Source organism: Lonchura striata, chromosome 3, assembly GCF_046129695.1.
Source record: "Lonchura striata isolate bLonStr1 chromosome 3, bLonStr1.mat, whole genome shotgun sequence".
In the NCBI taxonomy this organism is placed as follows: domain Eukaryota; kingdom Metazoa; phylum Chordata; class Aves; order Passeriformes; family Estrildidae; genus Lonchura; species Lonchura striata.
Window position 1 is genome coordinate 49,142,199 of NC_134605.1, and position 24,929 is coordinate 49,167,127.

Genomic DNA, 24,929 nt, shown 5'->3' on the forward strand with positions numbered 1-24,929 from the left:
CCATTTGGGAGCAGTAGATGCCTTGAGATGACTTCTGAACTATTATGAATAAAACACAAATAAGACATTCTGCTGAACAATTTTGCCAACCTGATTACTTTGAAGCCTCTAGAAAAATTAAATTCATTACCAGGTATAATGAGATCACTGAGATTTGAAAATTTAAAAGTGATCATGACTAGGAACTTAGCTAGCATGCTCTCTCCTCTACCTTATTAAAGTCACAGGATTATTAGGCGTCTGATTAGACAGAATATTCAGCATTTCTACAGTCTTCCATTTTTCTTAATCAATTGAGAGAATAAGAGCTTTCTACTTCCTGCGCTTTTTATTCAGTCACAGGAGCTAATTTTACAAAACAAGTAGCAACACACAGTTGATTATCTGAGAGAAAAACCTAGAGCTAAAATGTATTTCACACACATGCAGTGTTGTACACTCAACAGAGGGCACACAGCCACAGGCAGCCCTGCTTAGGACCATGGAAAAGGTGGAAGACTTTTGTTTCAGAACATGGCTTGGCTAGGTCAACAGGCTTTAGCAGCTGTCATTCCTCAGCCATTTGCTGTCACTTATGGGTTACTTAGCTGCACCCCCTTTGTACTTCTTATTCTTATATATCCCTGTAGAGAGTTCAGAGCAGTTTGCTCTCCAAGCTTTGGACATTTGTTGGTCTTGATAAGAAATCCTCCTAAGTGGAAGGAAGAAAGAAGCCTGCTTCCTCAAGCAGTTCAAAATGCCTCAAAACTCGTTCAAAATACAGCAAACTCTTTTACTGTGATTGCAGCTGGGCTCCTCAGCCAAAATCAGACACAAATGTTACATCTGAGAGAGTACGCAACCCCCAGATGCCTGGCCAGGTTTGCATTCTGGAGGAGGTTGTTGTTGTTGTTAAAGTGCTGCCAAGATCCATCAAAGCAGTGGTCTGCCTTTTGATCAAGGTCAAGGGTGATCCCCACATGGTGATGCACAGCATACATAGCAGAAATCACCTAAATCGCAGGGTTCATGCTTCAGTAGAATTTGAATTTATGGTGAAATTTAGATTTATAGTATGGGAAATGTAGTACAAGTGTTGGTAGTATTTCAGTGAATAATTTTTCAATTATCAAATCAATGTCAACTGTGTAAATAATAATAAACACTTTTGATGCATTGAATATGAAGTATCTTCATAGGCTTTCTTTTATCTTCCTAGTAGTGTGCACTAATACTGCAGAGCTGTGATTCAGAATTAATGCCCAGATCTCTATACCTTTATCTTTTTCTTTTATGTTTAATGATGGCAATGTATCCCTGCTTCTTCCTTCTAGCTTTGCAGGCACTTCACATACATTTCTCTGGTTATAAAACATTAGATACTGCCCATCTTTACCATATGAGGATTAATGAGTCATTTTGAGGGCAGTCTTCTCAAGGGCAATTCCTGCTGAGCAGTTATTTGTATCCTGAGCCCAGAGGCAGGATGGATCTTCTGTGCATTTGAACAAAGAGCTGGCATACCACCATGAAAGTGTCTGTGTTGCTTTATAAGGAACCCCTGGGTGTAATAACAGGGAGTCTAGCAGAGGAAGCAGGGTAGCGGTGCAGAGGGTTCCTGAAAGAAGTGGCTTAATTGCTTTACTTTATGTTCTTTGAAGCAGAAAAATGCTTCTGGCTAGTCATTCAGAACAGAGTAGGTAACAAGCCTGTTGAAATTCACACTGAGGAATATAAAGTATCATAGGGAAGAGTCACTCTTGTCACCAGTTTTCCTCTTAAGTGTAAATGAATCATCCCATGAGGCAAACAGCTGTGTCAGGATTATAGGAAGTGTAAATTCCTATCTGCAATGTTTTATATCTGTACAGCTGTGAAACTAGAAACATTCACCTTCTGCTCTGGAATTATTCTCTCTGCTCAAACTCCCAAAACAGAAGGAATCTATCTGGTGCTGAGGTGCAGTACATTGTGCTACTTATCATTTGAAGTCATGGTCAGAGATCCGCCTCCCTAGATGTACTTCAAGCTGTAAAAAATCTTTCTAATTCCCCGAGTGAAAAAGTTATAGAATAGCATATCACCAGAATTTGTACAATCTCATTTGAAACAACTGACTATCAACAATATTAGGAAAAAAGTAAAGTGGGGAGGATATTCAAGGGAAGTTAACTGATAGCCCTGAATAAACTCCTCATTTTTAAGAACTTACATGTAACCCCTAGCTCTGCACTCTCAAGGAATATCTCAGCAACACCAGGAACTTTGTGGCCTGCATTTCACCTTCTCAGTGCTGCAGCAATCTGCAAGGTGACTGGGAAGGTAAGCAGACCGCATGTGCAGAACCAGACCACTAAAGTGTTCAACTAAACTCTCATCCCAGAGCCTCATGCCTCTCCAGTTCTAGCATCTTCCTAGGAAGAAGCATGTTCCTCTTCAGATGTTTGTCTCTTTGAAAGGTCAGGTTTTATGTACAGTTGTCATGACTGGATCAAAAGATATCTACATAAAAAGAAGCAAGGCCATGTCCTTTTCCTCAAGGATGAGGAGCTGAATTTTCAATGCCTTTCATATGAGCTAGGACCTGATAGCTAGGACCAAGATAATATATGAAGTTGGGAAGAAGGACAGATTATTGGTACAATTAAATTTTTTAAAATTTAATTTTTAAAGTCCTGAATCCAGCCTAAGTGATGTCTGGAAATAATTGCTCTGGGTTTTAAATTAATTATGTTAATCAATGGCACAGCAACAAGTTTTGGAGAGAAATTAAAGAACCATGGCGCAAAGAGAAGTACAAGTCTACAGGGTTATTCACCCTCACCTATCAGAGTGAGGCATATGGATAATTATCACCCACAGAGGACTGAGAAGTAGGAGGAATTTCATGGCACACCCTTTCTGTTGAGGTGTGAGCATCTGCTGAAGAGGACAGAAGGGTCAAGGTCATGAAGGAGAACATAATCCCAGAAGAATGCCCATAAAGACCTGGCACTGAGCTGGATAGTGAAGATGGAGCAAAGGCTGTGTGTACTTCAGGTCACCCAGGGCAGCAGGAGCCAGCTGTGTGCTGGGGGAGTGCTCTGGCCCTCCCCAGTTGCTCCCTTCTGCTGCTCCACCTTCTTCTCTGTGTCAGCACAACTCTTGGTGCAATTATTCAATCATCTGGCAGGGAACAACAGAGACAACTAATCTGGGTCACATTATGCCAGAAAAAGAAAGGAAAGAAAAAAAAAAAAACTCAAATTTTCCAATTTGAGTTCACAGCGTGGCTGTCCAGGTTCTTGTCCCTTCATAGGCAAAGTGATGGCATGGGATAAAGGAAGGCTTTGAGTGTCAGTTCTGGCTTAGGGCAGCTTAAAGCATTTGTGGATTTACAGGCTATGATAGCCCAAAGTAGCTGCAGGAAAAATCTCTTGGCTGTCTGGGATGGTGGCAGGAGAGATTTTTGAGATAACTTATGTAACACTAAGGATTAAGAAATATGTATAGCCTTATGTTTCAGAGGATATGGGAAAGTAAAGGAAAAGGGAGTGCTCAGTGGCTGGGGAGCACAGAGATGCCTAGGGCTGCACTTTGTGCTCCCCCAGAGCCTGTAGTGCCCAGGTGCATGAGCTGGGACTGCACACCCACGCAGTCCCGTGCTCCACGCCGCTGAGCACACGACTGAACGAAGCTGCCAGGTGGGCACGAGCGCTGCAGCTCAGCGGGGCTGGTGCCACCCACGCGCCCCAAGGGCTCGCGGGGCACCGCCGGCGGGTGGCTGCGCTGCCAGCGCTGCACTTTCAGGTGTAGCTCCCTGTCAGCCCTTGTCCATCTGAGGTAGATAATTCCACTGTAGGAGTTTCCATGGCCTGTGGGATTTGCTTTGATTGGTTGTTTCCTGGGTGTGTTGGCTATCTGGTTAGTCAACTTGTCTGGGGGGCTTTGAGATGCAAAAATACGTGAAATATTAAATAAGTCCCAATTTCTAGACAATCCTTTCTCTGGGAAGGCAAGGCTTGCAAGCCAGTCAGTGCAGGCTGAGTGGAACCACCTGAAGATTTGGGTTGTGCCACAAAAATAAATGGCCAGAAGATAATACCAAAAAAACCAGATCAATTCCATTCAAGTAGAGGGGAAAAGTAACAAGAACTCTTAAGTAAGAAAGTGTGAAGATTCCTGGCTTTAATACACCAAAGATGAGGAAAGATTAATAGTGTTGTGTAAAGAGAAGGACAATCTACCAACTAGAAGGTGGCTTGTAGGTGGTTATTTAAATTGAACCTGTGATTCCCTGGGGCTGATCAGAGTGAAATTGCAAACACCAGCAAACAATTTACTAGTGAGGAGTTGCTATAATCAGATCAAGGGGCACTTGTTTTGATAGCGTTTATGATCAGCTGTGACATCTCTGGCTGTGGTGCTGCAGCACAGCTGTGCTAAACTAATAATTTGCTGCTGAAGGGGACAACTTTCACCCCCTGTTCCCCAAATCATAGGCATCAGGGACAGTTTCTCTGGTGCTGACATTAGTGTTTATATGACCTTGAACTCAGGCTCAAGGAATCCAGCAGACAGTAATTCATTTTCTTTTCTTTTTTCCTCTTTGTAAGGACAGTTACAGTTTTATAGGGTGGAAGAAAGCCACATCCTGCACACCACAAAAGAAGAAACAGAGAGAGCAGAGAAGGGGAAACTGCTTAAGAGGAAATAAACCGAAGCAGTAAGCTAGAAATGGTAACTTACCTATAGTGAACTAACAAGAAATCTGGAGTTTTTAGTTGTCAAGTGGGCTTTAAAGTGACAAATTGTGTGATTGCTTTCAGCCTGCACAATTGTTTGCTGTTAACAGTGGTAATGACTTTTAACCTATGCTTGTCAGGTGTGGGAGGCTGAATGCCAGAGCACATATATGCTCTGAAGAATTAGTTGACTTGTTATTTCAAAATTAAATAGTCCCTTTACAACTTTAGTGTGGAGGCAGATGTTATATTGATACAATATCCTTTCAACCCACACTGGAAGTGGTTTCTTAGAGTCCTCTGGCGCAGTAGAGAAACCTAGCCTCTCATGCTGGCCATGTTTATTAGTGACTCTTTGACAGTGTATGTCTTCTGTGTGGTGGCATCTGTTCTACAGATATAGCTTGGTCTGTAAATCCTAAAAGAGATCTGACTATGAAGAATTTGCCCATTCAGAGTCCTTGAGGCACAGAGGTAAGAATACAGAGAACAGAGGGGAATGTGGTCTGGGTGTGAATAGTTTTCAGTGTATTTGGGACAGAGGAAAAACAGAATCAGAAGACAAGTGAAAAATCATCACTACCATACTAGCTAAAAAGAAAAAAAAAAAAAAAGGAAGTCAAGCAGAAAGCCAAGAAAGAGATTTTTAAATTCCTCAATTCCTCACTCTTCCCTTTACAAACTCTTAAAACCCCAAGAACAAAAATATAAGAAAGCAAGTTGCCCATTATACATGTCTGAGGGACAGACCTTTAGCAAAAACTACTTCCAGATTTTGGACTGAGGAGTGCACCAGGAGTTAGCCTTTGCTTTACCATATCCATCATATCCATATACATGTATTTGTAAATGAACATGTCTGAATCTGCAGATTTTATTTCTGAGAGGGTGTAGAACCATACCCACCTACATTCCCTTAACAGACACAGACCACCATCTCTCTCTGGGGATAGGATTCATTTGTGAATTATAGAGTCTCGCTAAAAATCAGATGCTTTGTCAGCATGTGATCATAACATCTGTGGTTTGTCTTGTGGTGTTTTTCTTTGTGAGGCATCCCTAAACAAAGGGGAGAGTTCATCACAAGAAGAGATAAACTTGAGGGACAAGCCAGAATGCAAAATGCTTTTCACATCAATGAAAGAGAAGACATGCAAGTGTTGTCCCCTTCTTGGTCTCTATGTACCTCTTATGTGTCCCTAAGCAAAGAAAAGGATTAAATAAATAAGCACTAGTTCTTCATTTCACATTTGTAACTTTGCACTGAATTGTTGGGATGAATCAAAAGTCTTTTTCATATGTCTTAATTTGAGGGGAAAAACCAAACTCCAGTATTAGCTGTATATAGATGTGTATAATACTTCTGCTGTTTTATAGTCCTGTTGTTACTTATAAAGAATATAAGCAATCCACATGATACCCTTCAGTACCCAAATTTTTTCACCCCTAAATTAGCTGAAAGATGTATGAAATCACAAGGTGGTTCAGACACCCCTGCAGAACAAATGCTTGCAGAGCACCCTGCATGTTTATTCTAGCAAGTATATTTTTTACATGAATTATCATGTGTTTATGCAATGTCACAGCTCCCTTAGTTTCTGCTGAGGTGAGGCAAGCAATAGTGGCATGGACTGAAACATCACACTTTGAGAAAAGAAAGGAGGTAAATTGCATTCTCGACTTAAAAAATATTAACGTGACCTCTAGAAGAGTTGTATTCGTTTTTCATTCAATTTCCATTTTTTATTTCAGAGCAACACTCACACCACAACATGGGTTTGAGGATTGTTTTTTTTTTTTTCCTAAGGGTGTGCTTATGACTGTTGGAATCTGATTTCCATATGAAATATAGAGAAATATCCAGGGTTTTAGGTGCTTAACTGGGTGTAACCTTTAACACCTATTTATGTATCTGACATTCTTTAAAGGTGAAGTTTTCTTCCTTATTTCTCTCACAGAGACAATTGTAACCAAAACAATGTGTGAGTGTGGTGCTAAGCAGATAAACAACACTTGCTTATCCCTACATGGGAACGCAATTGTTTGTATCACTCACTAATGAGTTGATGCACATTTGCAGCATCCTAACTGGATATGAATAATGTATACAAGTACCAAAATACAAGGAAATGTAATAAGTGATCCAGTCAAGCGAGAAATTAAATTTCAAGTGGTGTCCTCATTCCTGTGGTTTATACCAAGAAAGATACTAGCTTTCCCCAGGATTTCTGTAGTGCTGCCTTTCTTCCCCTCAGTCAGGAAGCAGATTCCTGTATATAATTGCAAAGCTCCCTTCTGATGTGACTCTGTATCTTTCTGTCATTGTGCTTAAGTATTGAGATTCATTAAACAAAGCTGCCTGGTGCTACAGCAGTGCCCCCAAGCAGAAAAACATTTTGTGATTCAGCATCTTGAGAGCTGCAAAACAAGAGGAGGAGTAGTAAAGTGAACTTCTTCAGCAGTCCTTTGGCAAGAGCCAGGCTGGACTCAGGGACTGTGCCTTAGATGTCCTGTCAAAATCTCCTGAGAGAACAAAGTTGTGCCCACCCCTGAAAAGAGTGTAGTAAAACTGCCATAGACTGGGAACTTCTGAGAAAGGAAGGAAATGGCAGAGAACCTTACACAGCAGCTGTCTCATTTAAAGGAGCCACACTCATAAGATGTGGCTCTGACTGGAGATAAAGAAGCAGGAGCCTGGATGGGAGCACAGGATGCAGACAGTGTATGCTGTAAATTTATTCAATATAACCTGGGTTTTGTCTGAGGGGTGTTTATCCCCACTACTCTTACTAGGGAGCCACTGCAAAACCTCAGAGATTTTCCAAGTTATTTCTCCAAAATGTAGTCTCAGCCTCTCTTTGGCCATGGAAGCAAGCCCAGAGGACTGAGATTAAATTGCCAGGCCTTTTGGTTTTGTTTGATCACAAACATCCCAATCATAGCATGTATTTTTGCCCATTTCTCCTCATCTTGTTTTAGGAATGGTATGTGATCAACAATATATGAGCTGGGACTCCCTTTAGCTGGTATAATTTGCAAGGAAAACCCATGGTGCTTTATGCAGCTATGCCCCTTATTTCTCATTAGAAGGATTAAAAACCCACTATCACCAGACTGGTTATTTTGCACATATACACACAGACAATTTGGTATATAATTTGATACGTGCATATGCCATGCCTGGTTTTTAAATAAATATGGCTTTTAGTAGTTATTTAAATGAGAAAGAATGTAAGTCTAGAAGTGATATCTGAGAGTGTTTTATCCCTTATTTTGTATTTTATTTTTGGCCTATGGGCCAGCACTACAATATATGTATATCATAATCAAATGCAAATTCAAGGCTATAGAAGACAATTTAAGACATAATTACATAGATCAAATTTAAGAGAGAAACCCTGCAGCGGGGCTAGAAGAGATTGTTATTGGAATGTTAAGTTTTACACTCCCCGATCATTTTTTCTTTCTTCCTAGTTCTTTAACATTGGTTCTAAGAGTCTCTTTGGAACCATGTAACTATCTTCTGGGAGTTTTAAATACTCACTTAAATCAATATACTGACAAGGACAGAACAGCTTGACTGGGTTTGCTGTATTTTTTTATGTGAAATTCACATCACATCCCCAAGAGAACTGGGTAAGAGCTATTACATATCACAGTGCTATGTGTCTGCAAAATATTTCATGGTTTAAGACCAACAAATAGCCCAGCAAAACCAGCAAACATACCAACTGCTGCGAGAGAGATGTTTGGCATTAATACCTTCAGCTATCCTTTGTGAGCATGCAAGAGACTTTCCCAAAAAGGCACTGCAACCTCAGGAAAGGGAGAAGGACTAGACTGAATACAGAGACTGGTTAGGGAGGGCTGAAATAGGGAGATGAATCAGGCCAGGCCAGGGTGCCACCTACCTTCCCCGTGACAGCTGTGTCACCAGGAGCCATTCTAGAGCAACAACCTGTGAAGGAAGCAGACTCCTCCTCCATGATATGCCCTGGGTGTGATGCAAGGGTGAACCAAATGTCCAGTGGTTTTAGAGCTCCATGCTGTGGTTGGGAGCTGGGAGCCTCAAAGCCATGGACTAGCACAGCACCTTGTGCCCCATGGTGCCACTGCCTGAGAGAGTCAGCCCCAAAACCAGGGTGAGGGTGTCAGCTTTTTATTGGAGGTTAATGGAGCAAACAGATATACAGCAACAAATTGTTTAAATAAACAACCTTATCTGTCCTGTACAACTGTTGCTGTAGGACACGTAAAAGCACGACGCGAGCTACTTGCTATTTGCAAGGTAAAGAAGAAAGTTTATTATCTGACTGTCTTTTATACTTTCCCAAAGGTTACATTGGATTGGAGAGTGAATGGGCCACCTCTCCAAAGACATTGGACAAACCACTAGTACATTAAGTGTTCTCCACCCCCATAAAAGAATGTAAACAATATGTTGTTTACAGAAATTGTGTGGGAAAGTTCTCCAAAGGAATGTAAACTCAGAAGGCTTTAGGAAGTCTTAAGAATCAGGATGACATACAACTTGCTATTTTTTTTTCTTTTCAATCTCTGTGTAATTTCCCACTGGCAGAAGCTCACCTCCTTTCTGCTGTTCCAAAATTCTCTTTCATAATATGCCATTTCTCTCTGGGGTAAGCTTCAGTAGGATGGCTGTGCAGGCAAAGCAGGCTTAAGGGTCTTCTTGAAAATCCCTTGGAATGTGGTATTTTCCAAGGTCTGTACTGGCAAAAATTAGGGTCTGTCTTATTGTGTCTGCAATATTAGTGCAGGACATGAGAAGTTTACCCACAGCATCAGTTTTCTAAATTGCAAAGCAAGGTAGTCTACCATCTCCTATCAGATTCAGCAATCATGTCTATACTGGTTTGGCACTGCTGTAGGAAGGTAAAACTACAAGAGATGCTAATCTGTATAAAAAGCATTTAAAGATAATTCTTGTGTGCTGCAGGCTGGATGACACGCTTCAGGACTGAAGAAAATACTTCTCACATTGGGCTTGTGTCCTGAAGCATAGGATTTAATATATCTCTTTTACAAAAGAAGGTACAAAGGTGATCAGTTATCATTAAGCCTGTTCACACTTTCCACTAAACCTACTTGTTTCAGAAGTTTTGATACATTTTAGCCAGACCAAGGATAAAAATTCCCCCTGTGGCTGTTGCCAGGTTGAGATAGATTGGTTTGTTTCTATTTCGCCTACTTCAGCCTGCAGAGATGAGGACAAAAGGCAGTATTTTACTTACATCAAAAGTGTTTTCATGTGTTCTGTTCACACTTCACTCTCTCCCTCCTTGCCTCTATAACCCCTGCTTAATGATAGAATATTGACTGTGCAGAATAATAACATAATAGTGAGAAGATGGAGTACTCCTGAGCACCTATTTCTGTGACAGGGCTGTTAGGCTGGATTAAGTGACAGGCTGTAAAATATCTACATTTGAGCAACTTCAGCAGAGCATGCTGAACATTTACTTTGTGTGTAGAAACTCCAAGTCTCGCCATGCTTCACTGTACATTTGTCTCCTCCCACCACCATGAAAACCAGTGAAACCAAATCTTCTGGACATACTTGTGCTAAGATTCCCCTCGCCATGTGTCTGTGGGAGGCTTTGAAAATGAAGGAGGTGAAGAGCCCAAAACCCTTTGTGGACTGTGAATGGCCAAGGGAAATGAGCACGGCTTGTCAGTACAGCTTGCTCAAGATGAAATGGCAACTCAGCAAGTCAGTTTAAAGAGAAGCATTAACTTCAGAATACCTAGAGATAATTTTACAACTGGCAAGACAAAAAAGCAGGTGGTTCCTTAAGCCATGTGTTACTAGAGGTTACTGAGAACCCCAATTCTCAGTTTAAAAAACGTATGTAAGGACCAGCACAGAGGGAGAAAGGACTAAGGGAAGCAGAAAGAAGTTACTAGGGGATGTTGGGTTGTCTGCAAATTTTCATTGGAATAAAATAAATCACATTTGAGAGATCCATGGCCCAGGTCACTGGATGCCTGTAAAAGCAGTTTAGAGGCATTGCCTGCTGAAATGTGTGAAAAAGTTTGGAAGTATTTAAATCAGCTATTCATTTCTAAAGGCAGACAGCTGGATGAAAATTAATTGAATGTAAATATACTAAAATTAAAAGGGGAAAGCAGGTAGCCTCTGCATTAATATGGAGTCCTGGCCATTCATTGAGTCTTGCTAATTGGCTTTGTATTAATTCAGATTTTGCTACATAATGTATATTGACAATTAAATACTTACTCCGATTCAAAGTGCACTAAAATGGTGTCAAAGCATGGTGTCTCAACCATACATTTAAAATAGTCTATATTTGAAGACTGAGGGAGCAGATAACCTTCACTGCCAGACCCAAAGACACAAAATGAACTTTCTTCCTGTGGTGACTCTTGCAGCACTCCTGGAGAAGGCATTTCCTGAACTCTCATCAGAATCAGCATCTGAAGTGTCACTGTTTGTTTTTTTTTCTTCATGTAGTACAGAAGGGAGCATTGCTTCCTCAGGGAAGGGATTGTTCAGGCACTGTGAAAGTGTCCTTCTCTTCAAGCTCATTGACCCTCATAGACAAAAATAACTTCTGAGACCAAGAAGAAGGCTAAAGATCACAGCAAGATCCATACACAAATGTTTCCATCTCACATCTGGAAAAAATAAAAAATAGATGCAAAAGGCTCTCCTAACAAATGCTGCTATGCCATCAGCCTATAACAGCCAGGATCTTGTAATACCTTCAAGCAGCAAATGAACAAGAAATGTCCCCACAAAGCTTCAACACAAGCAGCAGATATCTCTCTCTCTTCCTCTCTCCTGATGGAGCTGCTCCATTTTTTATACATATTTAAGTATTCATTTGACAAGAGGAAAAGAATGACAGTTGCTTCGTACTGAAGACACTCACGAGGGATCCTTCAGACCCAGATTCAAGTTCTCTCACAGAACACAAAGTATTTCCCCAGAGTTTGCTCTACAATATTTTTTTCTCTGTTCCAAAATACTGCTGGACAAGAACTTACAGAAAGGAGACTTTTCCCTGGACAGTTCATAATCCAGATATAGGTCATCTACCTGGGAAATGAAGGAGATGCTCTTAGCCAAAATGAGTTCTTTAACTGTTGGGGTAAGATTCCCTCATGATTTCCCAATGTCTTCCTCTCTCCATGGGTAAAAAAGAATGTCCTCCTGGCCCAGGGTAAATGCTTACCAGCAAAGGCCAATTCTATGAAGCATTTTGAAAGGCTTTTTTTTGAAAGAGTTTTCTCATGGAAAATATGTATATTCAACTTGAAAATTCCCAACCAACTCTATGGAAAACTATGCTGGTTGTAATTGTTCGTAGTTTAACTGAATCAAAATAAGAGAGAGTTCAAATCCTCAAGAAATTTATTTTCACTGTAACTGTGTTGGCAATGCAGCTGGGACATATTTTTTCAAGATGACTTTTCTGACCTCTATGTCAGCATCACAGGCACCTGAAGGTTTTGAATTGATGAATTGATCCTGTGTTAGTAGACTTCCCTGGTTAATTCTTTTGCTCTACTTTATGAAGGAGAAAGGAAGAGTGTCTCAACTTGCTTTAGTCCCCAAGCTAAACTAGTTAAAATAACAGCACAACATTGCATGAAAATGCTTTATGAAAGCTCATATAAGTTTGATTTGTCCTTGTAAATGTAAACCAGTTTCCATTTTTAAAACTGATACAATTTAACCCTGTATCTCCACACCAATTCAATTTAGATGGATGCAACTTTTCTGTTTAGGAATTGGAATTCAATAGATTAACCAAAGAAGAGATTTGATACAGGCAGGAAAAGAGATGAAAACTGAAAAGCAGAAAAAGAAAAGCAAGCTAAGAAGAGGGAGAAGGTATAACAAGAAGATAGAGTCATACATCTAGAAGAGAAATCTTTTGAGTCCAGAACTGCTGGCTACTTATAGACAGAAGAATGTGACCACAGGGAGAGACTGTTAAAGAATCTAGAAACAGAGGAACATACTTATAGGGATTAGAATTACTGAAATCATCACAAATAAATCCCAGATTTTGATGTTTTACAAACAAACCAACCTAACAAAATAATAAAGAAACCCACCCAAAGCCATAACAAAACCAAACCATCAACAAACAAACCAAACCACAAACAAAACCATTGAAAATCAGTATGGAGATCATTCCTGTAGGCACTGAGCCTGTACCAGTAGCTTTCAATCCTGTTTCAGGAAGGACCTGATTACACCTCTGAATTATCTAGGTGCTTTCAAGGCTGCATCAAATTCTACATTTTCCTTCTCGATTTCCACAGTGACTCACATTTTTATTTTTGTTGTCACAGTGTCCTCAGGAACTTTTCAACGGATGTAGCTAGGAGCTAAAAAACCCCTCCAAAGTCCTTTTTGTTTTGCCTTGTGACTTTATTTTCAAAGCTTCATGTTTGTCTGTTAAACTTCTTTTCAGTTCTTCATGCCCATGAACACAGCTGGCTCTGTACCTGTGCTGGTTTGGGTGAAGGACATTCAGTAACGGTGCAAGAGGTTTAGGCAAGAGGTGGGAATTTGGCTGTATAAAAGACATGGATGCTTAACTTGAGGGAAAAAAAGCATATAAACTAGGTATTGAGCTTTTAGTTTAGAAAAACAACTTAAAACTCTGTAGAGCTCTCTTGCTTTGTAACACTCAAAAATTATGTAACAAATTGCTAAAAAGCTCAGGTAAGCCCTGTTGAGTTTTAAAGGTTACAGTTATGAGGGAGAAGCTCAACTTTTGAACATGATGTAATATTCTCTCCTATTAAAAACCGTATTCTAAGTATATCACATTTGGATCTTTTAAATTATTTTTTCTTTTTTTAAATAAAGGTAGAAGAAGTGTAAGCAGAACAGAGAATTAGTTATTAAGTCTCTCATGACCTAAAATATTCAAAAGTCCTATTTTTTTGACAGACATCAACTTAAAGAAACCAACATTGTTAGCCAGAAACCACACTGCAGGGACACCACACTAGTTTCTTACAGATGTCTGAGTCCCCATGTAACTACCATAGAGTCAGAGGAAGGTGGATCAAGCTGCATCTTTCTATTTGCATGGAATTCATGCTCTTGAGCTACAGAGAGTTTTGGCTATCTCCCTGCAGGTAGTGGCTGCTAGGGCTGCTCACCACTCCCTGCTTTCTCTCTGTGTAGCTTAGGAGTCAGCAGCCTTGCTGTGGCCTCTGTGGCACACTGAGCTGTGTATTTGGGTCACTTACATCTCCATTCTCTTCCTTTCTGATGTCCTGTCTAGCAAAAAAAAAATGTACTGAAGTAGCATAAAGACAAATTGATCACAGCATGGGGTTTTCTACAGTATTGCCTCCATCACCACACCAGGACAGATGAAAATGGTTCTTACGCAAACTGAATCAAAACCAACCTGAGTCACTCAGAGAAAACTACAGATCCCAAAAAACCAGGAAATTAACTGAATTTTCATTTGGGAATCTCAGAAATGTAGGTTTCACTGGTGCTTTTTTATTTTTTTTTTTTTAATTGGGACAAAAATCATCTAAGCTCATATGTAGCCCTATGGTGCTTCTTTAAAGATTAAAAAACATTCAGATAATAAAGAATGCAAATTTTCAGACAGCTCCTCACAGGGAGATGCTGTTTGAAGTAATAGTTCTCTCTCTCGCTCTGCTGCGTCTGGGTGCTTTTAATTATTAGCAAGGAATAACAAGTTCCACAGATGTGAATGCAAGTTCATTTTCACCATCAGTTGACTTCTGCAACTTTCACACCAATGCTGAGTTTGAGAATGTGGAGAGATTTATATGGATGATGAGTAAAAGTATTGCTCATAATGCTAAGAATTAAATAGAGCGCAGGGATAGCACGGAGGGTGCTTTTGAATCACAGTCATGAGGACTGTCACAATACACTACCTTAAAACTTATGTTCAGTCCTCAGCTTTCACACACATTCCAGTGGCCTTAGGCAAGTACATGTGATTTACAATCATTCAGACAGAGATTTCTTTTCTAAAAGGCTACAGTAGCACCTCAGTTTGAACACAATACAGAGCAACTGCAACTCAGGGCATGAGATCCCTGTACACATGCACATGTGACCCGGAGAGGCAAGAAGCTGCCATGGAACTTGGTCACTCTGCCACTGCCTGGGGTAGAGGGAGCTGTGCACAGGGCTGCCTTCAGAGCAGGAGAGAAGATAATGAGCAACACGTCAATATCCATCTGAGGCTTAGAACTAAAGGGTCATTTCCACCATTTAGTGTACACACGAGATGAAAAACTATTACATACCTTACTATTCAGCAGACTACAGTCAACCAAGAGAGGATGGCAAATAGAGGGACATATACAGATAGATGTATACCTGGAATCAATCCACTTACTTTGGATTTCCAGACCCTGGCTTCTTTCTCCGGAATATGTTGAGGAAAGTGTTGGACTTGCAAGGTGCCTTGCCATCCCCGACATGCATACGCACCACATCTGAGGTGGTGAAGGCACTGCGGACGTTCCTCTCAGGCTTGGCTATAATGATGTACATCTTAGGAGTGAACATGCACCCCAGAGCCACTGTAACGCTCAGGCTCACTGCAAAACAGGTGGTGATGATCTTGTAGTTGCTCCCAAAATAGATGGGCACGAAGGCCAGCCAGATGATACAAGTGGTGTACATGGTGAATGCAATGTACTTGGCCTCGTTGAAATTGGCAGGCACATTGCGAGTCTTGAAGGCGTAGTACGTGCAGCTCATGATGAGGAGTCCATTGTAGCCCACAGGAGCCACAACGCCCAGGTTGCTGGTATTGCAGATAAGGTAAACTTCCTTAATGCTGGGGTAGGAGAGGATGGGCATGGGGGGCTCCAGGATGATCAGCGTGATCACCAGTGTCAGCTGCACGCTGATCAGAATGGAGGCGATGACCACCTGGGCCCAGGCGCTCATGAAGCGGGGCTTGCGGGTGCAGATCTTCTTCTTGCTGCCCGCCAGGATGCGCGCGATGCGGTTGGTTTTGGTCACCAGGGCAGAATAGCACATGGCGGAGGAGAGGCCCACCAGAAGGCGCTGGAGGTAGCAGGACGTCGTGGTGGGTTTGGCTATAAGGGTGAAAGGGCAGACGTAACCCAGAAAGATGCCAGCCAGGATAATATAGCAGAGCTCTCGGCTGGAGGACTTGACAACAGGGGTGTCTCTGTAGAGCACAAAGATAAGGGTGACAAACATGGTGACCAGGATCCCCAGGCAGGAAAAGACCACAGCCACAATAGACTCTATATTGCTCCACTGGAGATACTTTACAGGGATGGGTTCGCAGCCTGCAGTGTACAGAAGAGAAACAGAGTGTTAGAAAGGCAGCTCCTGGAAGAGCCTTTTTTGCTGGATCTCAGTACAATCCAAACATTAGCATACATCTATGTGACAGGGATTATTAAAACCATTTTACAAAGGAATGAACTTCATGATGGAATAGTTTAGATTAATATGTTCAAAAAACAGCCATGCATTTTGGGTGTCCCAAACATTTTCTCATGATGCTGCAACAGGAAATTAGATTTGGAAATATCTGCTTTTAGAGATACCTGATTACAAGCCCGGCATACCAAAGGCACAGATGGGAATAGAACCCAGACTAAGTCATCATCTCTTCATTTCAGCAGCATTGTTGCAAATGGGTGATTTTAAACAGATTAATTTAGTTAATCGTTATCACAATCACTATAGTTTGATCTACTACATTTTTTGAGAGTTATTTTATAAATAATATAAATTAATTAGAGGTCTATGGACAGAAAAAATGGTACCAAAATTACAGATTTTAAAATCCAAAATTTTAATGGAACTATATCATAGATACTTTACCTTCTTAGTACATTTTTGCTTTTTTTCCTCTTCACAGTATCTTATTCTTATTTTGTCAAACCCTCTGCTCTTTGTTTTCCCTCAAAATAATATAATTTAATTCTCTTGAAAGAGTCAAACCCACAGAATATGCATGCCTTCGGATAAAAACTGGAAAGACTCTCCTTTCTGACTAGTACAGATGCGCAAACATACTGGCGTCTATTAATAAAATACTTAACTGCTTTCTCCCATACTCAAGTTGAAGGTGTCTCTGGATATCTTTCTCACTGTGCTTAAGAAGTAATACCAGCAATAAACACTACAGAGAAAATAAAATCCTTTGTGTTAATAAGATGTTATGGCTGTGAAGCTGTTACGGACATCTTTCATTATGGCATTTTGTAGTTTCTGTTCTTGGCTTAATAGTTCCAAAGTGGTTTTAACATATTTCTTTATCCCAAGTGAAGTATTCATGGCCTCTTTTACTTCTTGCTTCTGTCCTCCTCCAGTTTCCTTTGGACACAACTCACCTTTTCTGCCTTTCCCCCACCTCTCAAGTATCTTTCCTCCCAGTCCCTCACCATCCCTGTCTCAGTTCACCTTACAGTTCAGTTTTTTTAGCCACCTCTCCACCCAGATGTCTTCACTACAAACTGCTGGTCCAGCTTTTCTGACCCTGGACTAGCTGCTCATGAACTCATGCCTATCTGAGTTGATGGACATGGCTGAAAAGAACAGGGAAAAGAGGGTAATGTCAGCAAGCTTGTGGGAGAGGCATTTTTCCTCTCATTTTTGCTGCTAGATCTTAACAAGGGCCTTGATGTTGTGATGGGCAAAAGTTGTGCTCAATCCCTTCCTCCTCAGTGTGGAGTGTATTTGCAGAAACCAGTATGAACTAAAAGTTTCTGAGTCCCACAGTTTTTCCTCATTTATATGCATCTTTCACATGATGACAGAAACTATCAACAGATACATCTACTGTAATGCAGATAGCTGTACTGTAATGTAAAGTCCTTATTCCAAATAATTGAGAAGTAAGACAAGGAATAGATCATGGCTGAACAGTTTTATTGTAATCTCATTTTGAGAAACAGGAGAAAAAATGGTTTTTGTTTAAATTTAAAAAGAGAAAAGAAATCAGCCCAAGGCAAAGTCCTGACATGGAAAATTTCTGCTTGAACTTTTAATGTCTGCCAATGTCATGTGAACTGAAAGAAGGTCTTATAATTCTGTACTCTTTGTCTCCAAGCTGACTTAACTACAGGTGTTGTTACACATGCCTGTAATGTGGAAAACAATAAAAATTATAGCAGTGGCTACCACAGGTTTATTTTATAAAGAAAATATTATAAAACAAAGAGAAAATTTTATGAAGAAAATTATTTTGTTCAATATAGTTTGATCAGGACTCAGATAGGAAACTCATACTTCTAACCAATACTTTTGTGGTGAAATAGAAAGGAAAACCTCTTTATTAGAAATGTGAACCTTTGGCCATTTGCCTCAGCAGCCCTGATTGCTGGCTCCTCTATGCTCATTGATTAATACAAGTGAAGTTGTCCTCATACAAGAATCCGATCAGTGATTATTGGAAGGGTAACATTTCAATATGGACTTTAAGCTTAACAACATCAAGACATACTCACATTATTCCATTTTACACTATATTTTCAGGGGCTTAACCCAGATCCAACATGGTAGTTAAGCCTATCGTTTGCTTTAAGCTTATCCTGTCTAAGATTTACTTATAAATGTTTCATTAAACCAATGTAATTCCTGTGCACCAGCAAACCCAAGAACCACATATTGTACAAACTGCAAAAGGTTTCCTATGCTGCTTATTACCAGCTAGCAGATGTTGGTTGTCAGTACCTGTGAACGTGGGTTATTTCCCAGCTAGGAGAAAGTGGGCTCTGGAACCCCACTGAGACTGGGGGAGAATACTCGGGAAACTGTGCATGCATTTACAAAACAAATCAAAACAAAACAAAAATGTCCCCTCAGCAACTAAAACAAGCCTCAAAAAATCAGAGCAAAAGCTTCACAGTTAAAATTTTCTGGAAAAAGCTGTCTGGTAGTTTTCATGTACTATTTTTCCTGCATTTTAACTGTAATTTCCAAGATCAGAAGGCTAATCAATTTTTTTTATTACTATATTCATAGTGCACGAATAATAAGAGAATCTGTAATGTTTTCTGAGGTCATTAACACATCCCAAGTAACTGATGGCCCCAAAACCTTATGATTCTTTTCATAAGACTATGAAACTTCCTACCCTATCTTGTTTTATTGCTTATTTAAGATGATTTATGCAAACTGAGTTTACTAGCTTGACATTCATCCATCTTATATTATATCCTGGTATTATAAAAGATTTCTCTTGGCACAAGTCCCAAGGTAATGGCTTTAGTGACTATTTCTCGGGTCAGGTTTTCATCATCTGTGGTGAGAAATCCTTTGTGTCTGCTGAGTCCATTTCACTGATGTCATATTTAAGGGAAGCAATCAAAAAAAATGGTGTGCATTTAAAAATAAAATTAAAATGTCAGGAAATGATTGCTGGACCACAGAGACTGATTTCAAGTGGAGAAAATGAGCACCTTGAAAAGCATGCCTTACGAAATAGGTTAGTATGTGCTTTACATTTCTTAAAAGGATTAAGGATTTTTTAAGGATTTTAGAGCCTCCATCTGTGATGGAAAATGAGTCTAAAATCACATACATGTTTAGCATGTAAGATTTAAGGCACCGGGAAAAACAATCTGCACTGTGAGATGTTCCTGTCTGTGTCTAGATGCTATGATGACTGTCAGGGTATGAATACAACACATAAAATCAAGCTATAAAACCAGATTTGATAGGAGTCCTGGTAAGAAAGGAGAATTCCAAATTAAATCAATACCAATGGTGACTCCCACAAAGTTCAAGAGACAGACTTTATCTAGATAAATCCCCTTCTTCTAAAGATAAGTATGGAATCAGCTTCCTTTCACAGCTTTGTACTTTGTAGTATAGTTCAAGTAAATAAATTTTAGGGGTTAAAAAAGAAGGTTTTTTCTTTAATAAGACAGACTGAAGAAGCTGTGCGAGAGCAGATTGCCATTTCAATGTTCTCTAGGAAATAAGTCAATGGCTATGCTGTCATTTGGCTGATGTTACTGTGATTTTAGAACAGCAGCAGTCCAGTCTCCTTGCTGAGAAGAAACACAAATCAGCAGGTCATCTACTGATTTCATTAAAAGTTAATAGATTGCAACATGCCCTGGAGATTTTTTCCAGCACTGATTCTTTCCACACTCTTTTCAGCAGTGCCTGTCATTTTGACATGACCCATTTGAGCTACTCTGAGCAGCATGGTAGCACTGAACCATATTCTCTCAAGTACATATTGATCTCTCACCAGGTTTTTGTTCTGCCTTCTTTTTATTCAATAAATCCCTTTTTCTTCTCTGAAAAGTAGATACAAACAATTCTGTGAACCTTCAAGACCAGCAAAACCTGTTTGTGTGTGGATATCTGCTTTAAATTTAGCAGATGCTGGTGTCCTAGAAGCAGGAATTAAATATGGGCTTTTCAAATAGTCAGGACATTTATGAAATGTTCTATGGATTTTTTGGTTTCTATTAATACCAGATGTGTTTCCATGATTTGGCCTCTTACAAAATGTATTTTTCATTAACTCCAGTCCCTGCAACCCACTGACGTGGAACTTGAAGTGTCTGAATTATCACTGAGATGTCTGTATTGTGACAAATCTATTTGTCAGTTTAGCTGCAAACCAGAGCAGGGGCAGGGCAGGGTGGTGGGAGTGAGATGTATGGAATATTGACATTTACACACATCTGGGACATGACCATAACTTTTCCACAGAAAACCAAAACAGACAATTTCCAAGACAGACATTTCCCAGTCTCTTGTGATTGATAGGGTATTTTTACGTGGAGAAGTGGCTAGCTTCCCCTCTCAAAATACATGCTCTGAGAGCTCATTTGGCTTCAGTTACTAGCTTGAAGTATCTCAGAAGAACTTACTGAAGTTTGAGAATTTTGTCTATGTGCTAAAATTTGCAGCAACATCTTGCTGTCAGCCAGTCATGGTAAAGGACAAAGATGTGTTAAGTTCCACATTTGATCTTTGGCTAGGTGTTCAGATTGCTTCTCTGACTAGGAATAATGCCCTGCTGAATGCTGGCATCCAAGATTTGCAGAGGTGACATGGGGCAGAGGTGCCTCTAGTCTTTCACAGTGATACAAAGCAAGTGTAAAGGCCAGAGTGATGCTTTTTACAATAGCATTGTAGCTATAATTTTTTTTTTTTTTTTGTGGGGCGGGGGTTAATGGTTTCTGCAAAGCCCAGAGCAGATGTAGAAGTTGACCCTGATAGGTAAAAAATAAACAGAAGTATGCCAAAGCAACTCATTCAAGGCATATACACAAGGGACACCAAGTCTAAATCTTTCCAGACAGCTTTTCTCAGGATTTTGTTAAAATTCCTCTTGCTAGTGGGTCCAGTGAGAATGACCTTTATACCAAACAAGATTCCAGTACTCAGTTACTGAAGGTCCTGAAATCCCAGATAAAGTGCTACTAATTGCATGGTAAAATGATCAGAAAAGAGTATCAAGTCAATATTACAAGAATGCACTGAACTCTTGTGATAGTCACTGCTAAATTGCAGCAAATGCTGCTTGGTTCATTATCATTCTTAACAGCTTTATTAATACTTGTGCTAAAGGAAAAAACAGGCAGACTATAACATTTCTTCTTGGCAGAAATTTTGCTGCCTTTATTGTCTCTGCTGTTGCACTAAGCTGAAAGAGAGTCACCCTAAACTGCACTGGAAAGTGTGTCCAAATATGTACCTTTAATATCTCTGCATGCTGCCATCTTACTGTCCAGCACACAGCACTCTCCTTGTGCCTGTAGAAAAAGGATGTGTTTGGAGGGACACATGCCTACCTGTCAGGTCAGCATTTGGCCACCAGCCAAGCTCACAGGCTTTACACGTGAATTCATCCTGAACAAATTCATTCTCCTTGCAAGCAGTGCAAATCCAGCAGCAGCTCACTTCTCCCTTCCTGATCACCTGCAATACAAAATACATCCTCAGTTCTGATCCACTATCAGACAACAAAGAGGCACAGACTACCACCCCCAGCAAACGTATAACACAATACACTGTTTGAAGCATTACAGGATTCCTGTGTATGGCACATTTCAAACAGCTAGAAAACACCAATCAAGATTTTTTATTGATACCTGTATTAAATTTTTGCTTAGGATTTCAAGGATAACCTCTGGGGACAATTTTATTTTGTTTTGGGTAGAGCTGTTCTGAGTTAAAAGTACAAAACCACTTTCTCTCTGGTACAGAGAGAAAATGGTGAATGTCGTATTTTCAATCAAACTTGAGGCTTAATCTGTGAAATGGCAGAGGTCAGGACAAGCAGCTCAGCCCATACTTAATATCTATTGCATAGTAAAAAGCAGTAAAAAAAGTCAAAGGTTACCTAGGGTAATTAATGCATATACATATATATACATGTACACACAAGCATATTCACATACACATGCATTCCAATTTATGTGAAAGTCTCTTTGGGGCTCATTACACAAATGTAAATAGAAATTAAAATTAGGACAAATTACAAAACATCCTGCTAAAAAGGATCTGTTGGATTTTAGCAGAAAAAAAATTAAGAAGTGACCAAGCTCATGCTTTGGAACAGCTCTTTTAGGGACAAATGTCCCTGAAAACTTTCTTTCTTTGCTATGAGGGTGGTTACATGTAATAATCCAATGCTGAAAAGATTATTTCCTTGTCTTGATTCCTAGTTTCATTACCCTGAGGCTGAAAGAAAGATTAAGTATATCTTTGGCTCCAAGGGCTCTGACAAAGACTCTGGCCTTGTTTGCCAGGAAGGAGGAATCCAGCCTTTCCTTCCAGGTCTTCCTATCCATCTATATGCAGAGATAAGTATAGTAGTGAAATTCAAAATGTTTGTTTTATTGAATGCTGTCTTTGTAGGTTTTTTTTTTTTTTTTTTTTTTTTTTTTTTTTGTTGACATTTTCTCATGCAGTCTGTGGAAAGAGTCCAATAGACTTCAATGAGAGCTGAAGCTGGCATTTTGTATACATAGTGTTTACATATACACACATACACAAACTGCATAATCTCAGAAACAGGGAAAAGATGTTTTGAAGGGTGGTAAACACCAATAATGTTTCTCCTCCAAGATGTTGGAGTGTGTCACTGTGCCTTTGCCAAATCATTGGTTGCTTATTGCTTAGGGTAGCAATATAGAAATAAAAAGCTACAAATGTGTTTATTAAATGAAAATAGAAAGGAAGGTCTACTCTAAGGAGATTTTGCTGAATGGACTCCTTGCCATTTTAAACTTAATGCATCCATACCATTCTGATAGTGGTGAAACATGTATTTATGTCATCCATATATGACTGGTAGCAAATTATTTGTAGCCTGATGCAAGTGCTATGTTTGGTAAACATAGAGTGATTTCATTTGTGTTTCCATTCGTCCTGTTGTGAACATGAGATATAAATAGGTATGGGGTTTGTTCTTTTTTTTTCAACTTTTCCATGCAGGTGTAACTGCTGGAACAAAATACTGGACTCCTGTGGGTCACAATATTTTCAAGATCAACCCCCAAGTGAATCACAGCCACTGAGTGTTGTAGGCAATGACTAAGTGAAAATCTTTCTCACATAAGGTGAAACTCAAATTCTGTCACACTAGAAGAATCTGCATCCCTACAAAGGGTAATTTAAAAAAATATGAGCCTGTATATGCTGTTGTTAAAGAAAGATATTCATCTAGGAGTCTTTCTATCATTTCAAGCCAATGGGTAGGGAAGGAAGTCCTACCCATTGGCTTGAAAGGAACTTGCTTGGGTTTAGGGAAAATCACTGACTGGATATTCATATTTCTATAACAGAAAGTTATAGAAATATCTTTTTATATATGTGTCTGAGGCACACCTTAATCTGGCCCTTCAGGCAAGGCTCGCTGCACACGGATCGGACCATTCCACTCTTATTCATCTGAATCCTGTAGTCATCAATGTTGAGCACACCCTCATGCCAGGTCCCAACGAGGACATAGTCGTAGCGGTTGGGCTCTATGTACTGTAGGTTCATGATGTCATATCTGCAAGGAAAAAACAATGAGTCACTGTCCTGCTACATAAAGGACAAAAATTTACCTTGCTCTTCCTCCTCTTCCTCTAAATATTCACATTAGCCCTTAATACCAGGGACTTGGGTTTCATAAAAACCCCAAATCCTTTAGAATTTGCAGCAGAATCTCAGGAAGTGTCAGCTCTGATTGGCATACAATTGCTGAATGTCTGCCTTGCTTGTATAAAACTGTGGGTAAAAAGTTGCATGTCCATGAAGAACTGCACACCAAAGACAGTAAACTCTGCTGAAGATGCACATGTAGACAATGTCTGAATGCTGTGTTTTCAAATAATTTGTCAAAACTTTTTAAACCTTCACTTGGTGTCTCCATGCAGGTTGGTTGTAATATAGCCCTTGTTTGGAGTTCTTAAGCAGAAATGCTCAAACTGGTTTGCCACAAGTTAGCTGTAAGCTCTAAGTTAGACCATTCATATTATGCAGCCCAGTGATTCTGTCAGGACAAGTTAGCATCTCAGGCACAACATTTACTTCATCACCCTAGGCAATGAGGAGTGCACTTCCCAAGACTAAGGTAAGGGGAGCATAAAAAAACTGCAACAATTAACATCCAGCCTACCCCATTGCCTTCAATGTGTTGGACCTGATATGTGTACATCCCTTACTGATAGTTATTATATTCGTTCTTTTACCCACAGAATGTAGCTTGATTCTTATAAATAAGCAAGAATGGAAAAATGAATGTTGGAGTGTGTACAGAGAGGAAGAAGCACACAAGAGGCTAAACCCACAGCCTGGTCTCTTAAGATGAGTAGGGGAAGGACTTTATTTAATGAATGACAAGAGAAAGAGCATTGAAAACAAGAAATCAGCATTAGAGGTGAAAATAACAAAGCATCTTATATTTTCCAAGCTTGGGATTTACTGCCTTGCTCTTCTGTACTGTATTGTCTCAGTCTCTGGAGAAAAAAATCTTTTGTTTATAATGCGTGCTAGAATTATTGTCTAGAGTAGAGCAGAGTAATTTTCTTAACTAAGTCTTAGTTAAAGATGATTTAAAGAAATGCATATTTACAGCTGTAATTAGACCTCAGTTTTGCCAAAATGCATGCTCAGATAATGCCAGTGCCACTGCAGAGCTCCACTGAATCATGTGTGAAAAGGACCCCTGCCACTGAGTTCAATGGAGCTCCAAGCAGGAGGCAGCTCCA

The 24,929-nt window shown here is 39.9% G+C and overlaps 1 protein-coding gene across 4 annotated transcripts in view; it reads right to left on the minus strand.

The window, feature by feature from the left end:
* The window catches only part of GRM1 (glutamate metabotropic receptor 1), a 181,616-nt gene that overhangs the window by 15,373 nt on the left and 141,314 nt on the right, over positions 1 to 24,929 (minus strand). For all 4 annotated transcript variants that reach the window (XM_021527014.3, XM_021527015.3, XM_021527017.3 and 1 more), the window contains exons 6-8: positions 23,560 to 23,728; positions 21,519 to 21,645; positions 15,104 to 16,034 (exon numbers count right to left, since the gene is read on the minus strand). In XM_021527014.3, the coding sequence (XP_021382689.2) occupies positions 15,104 to 16,034; positions 21,519 to 21,645; positions 23,560 to 23,728 (1,227 nt within the window). The remainder of the gene's footprint in view (positions 1 to 15,103; positions 16,035 to 21,518; positions 21,646 to 23,559; positions 23,729 to 24,929) is intronic.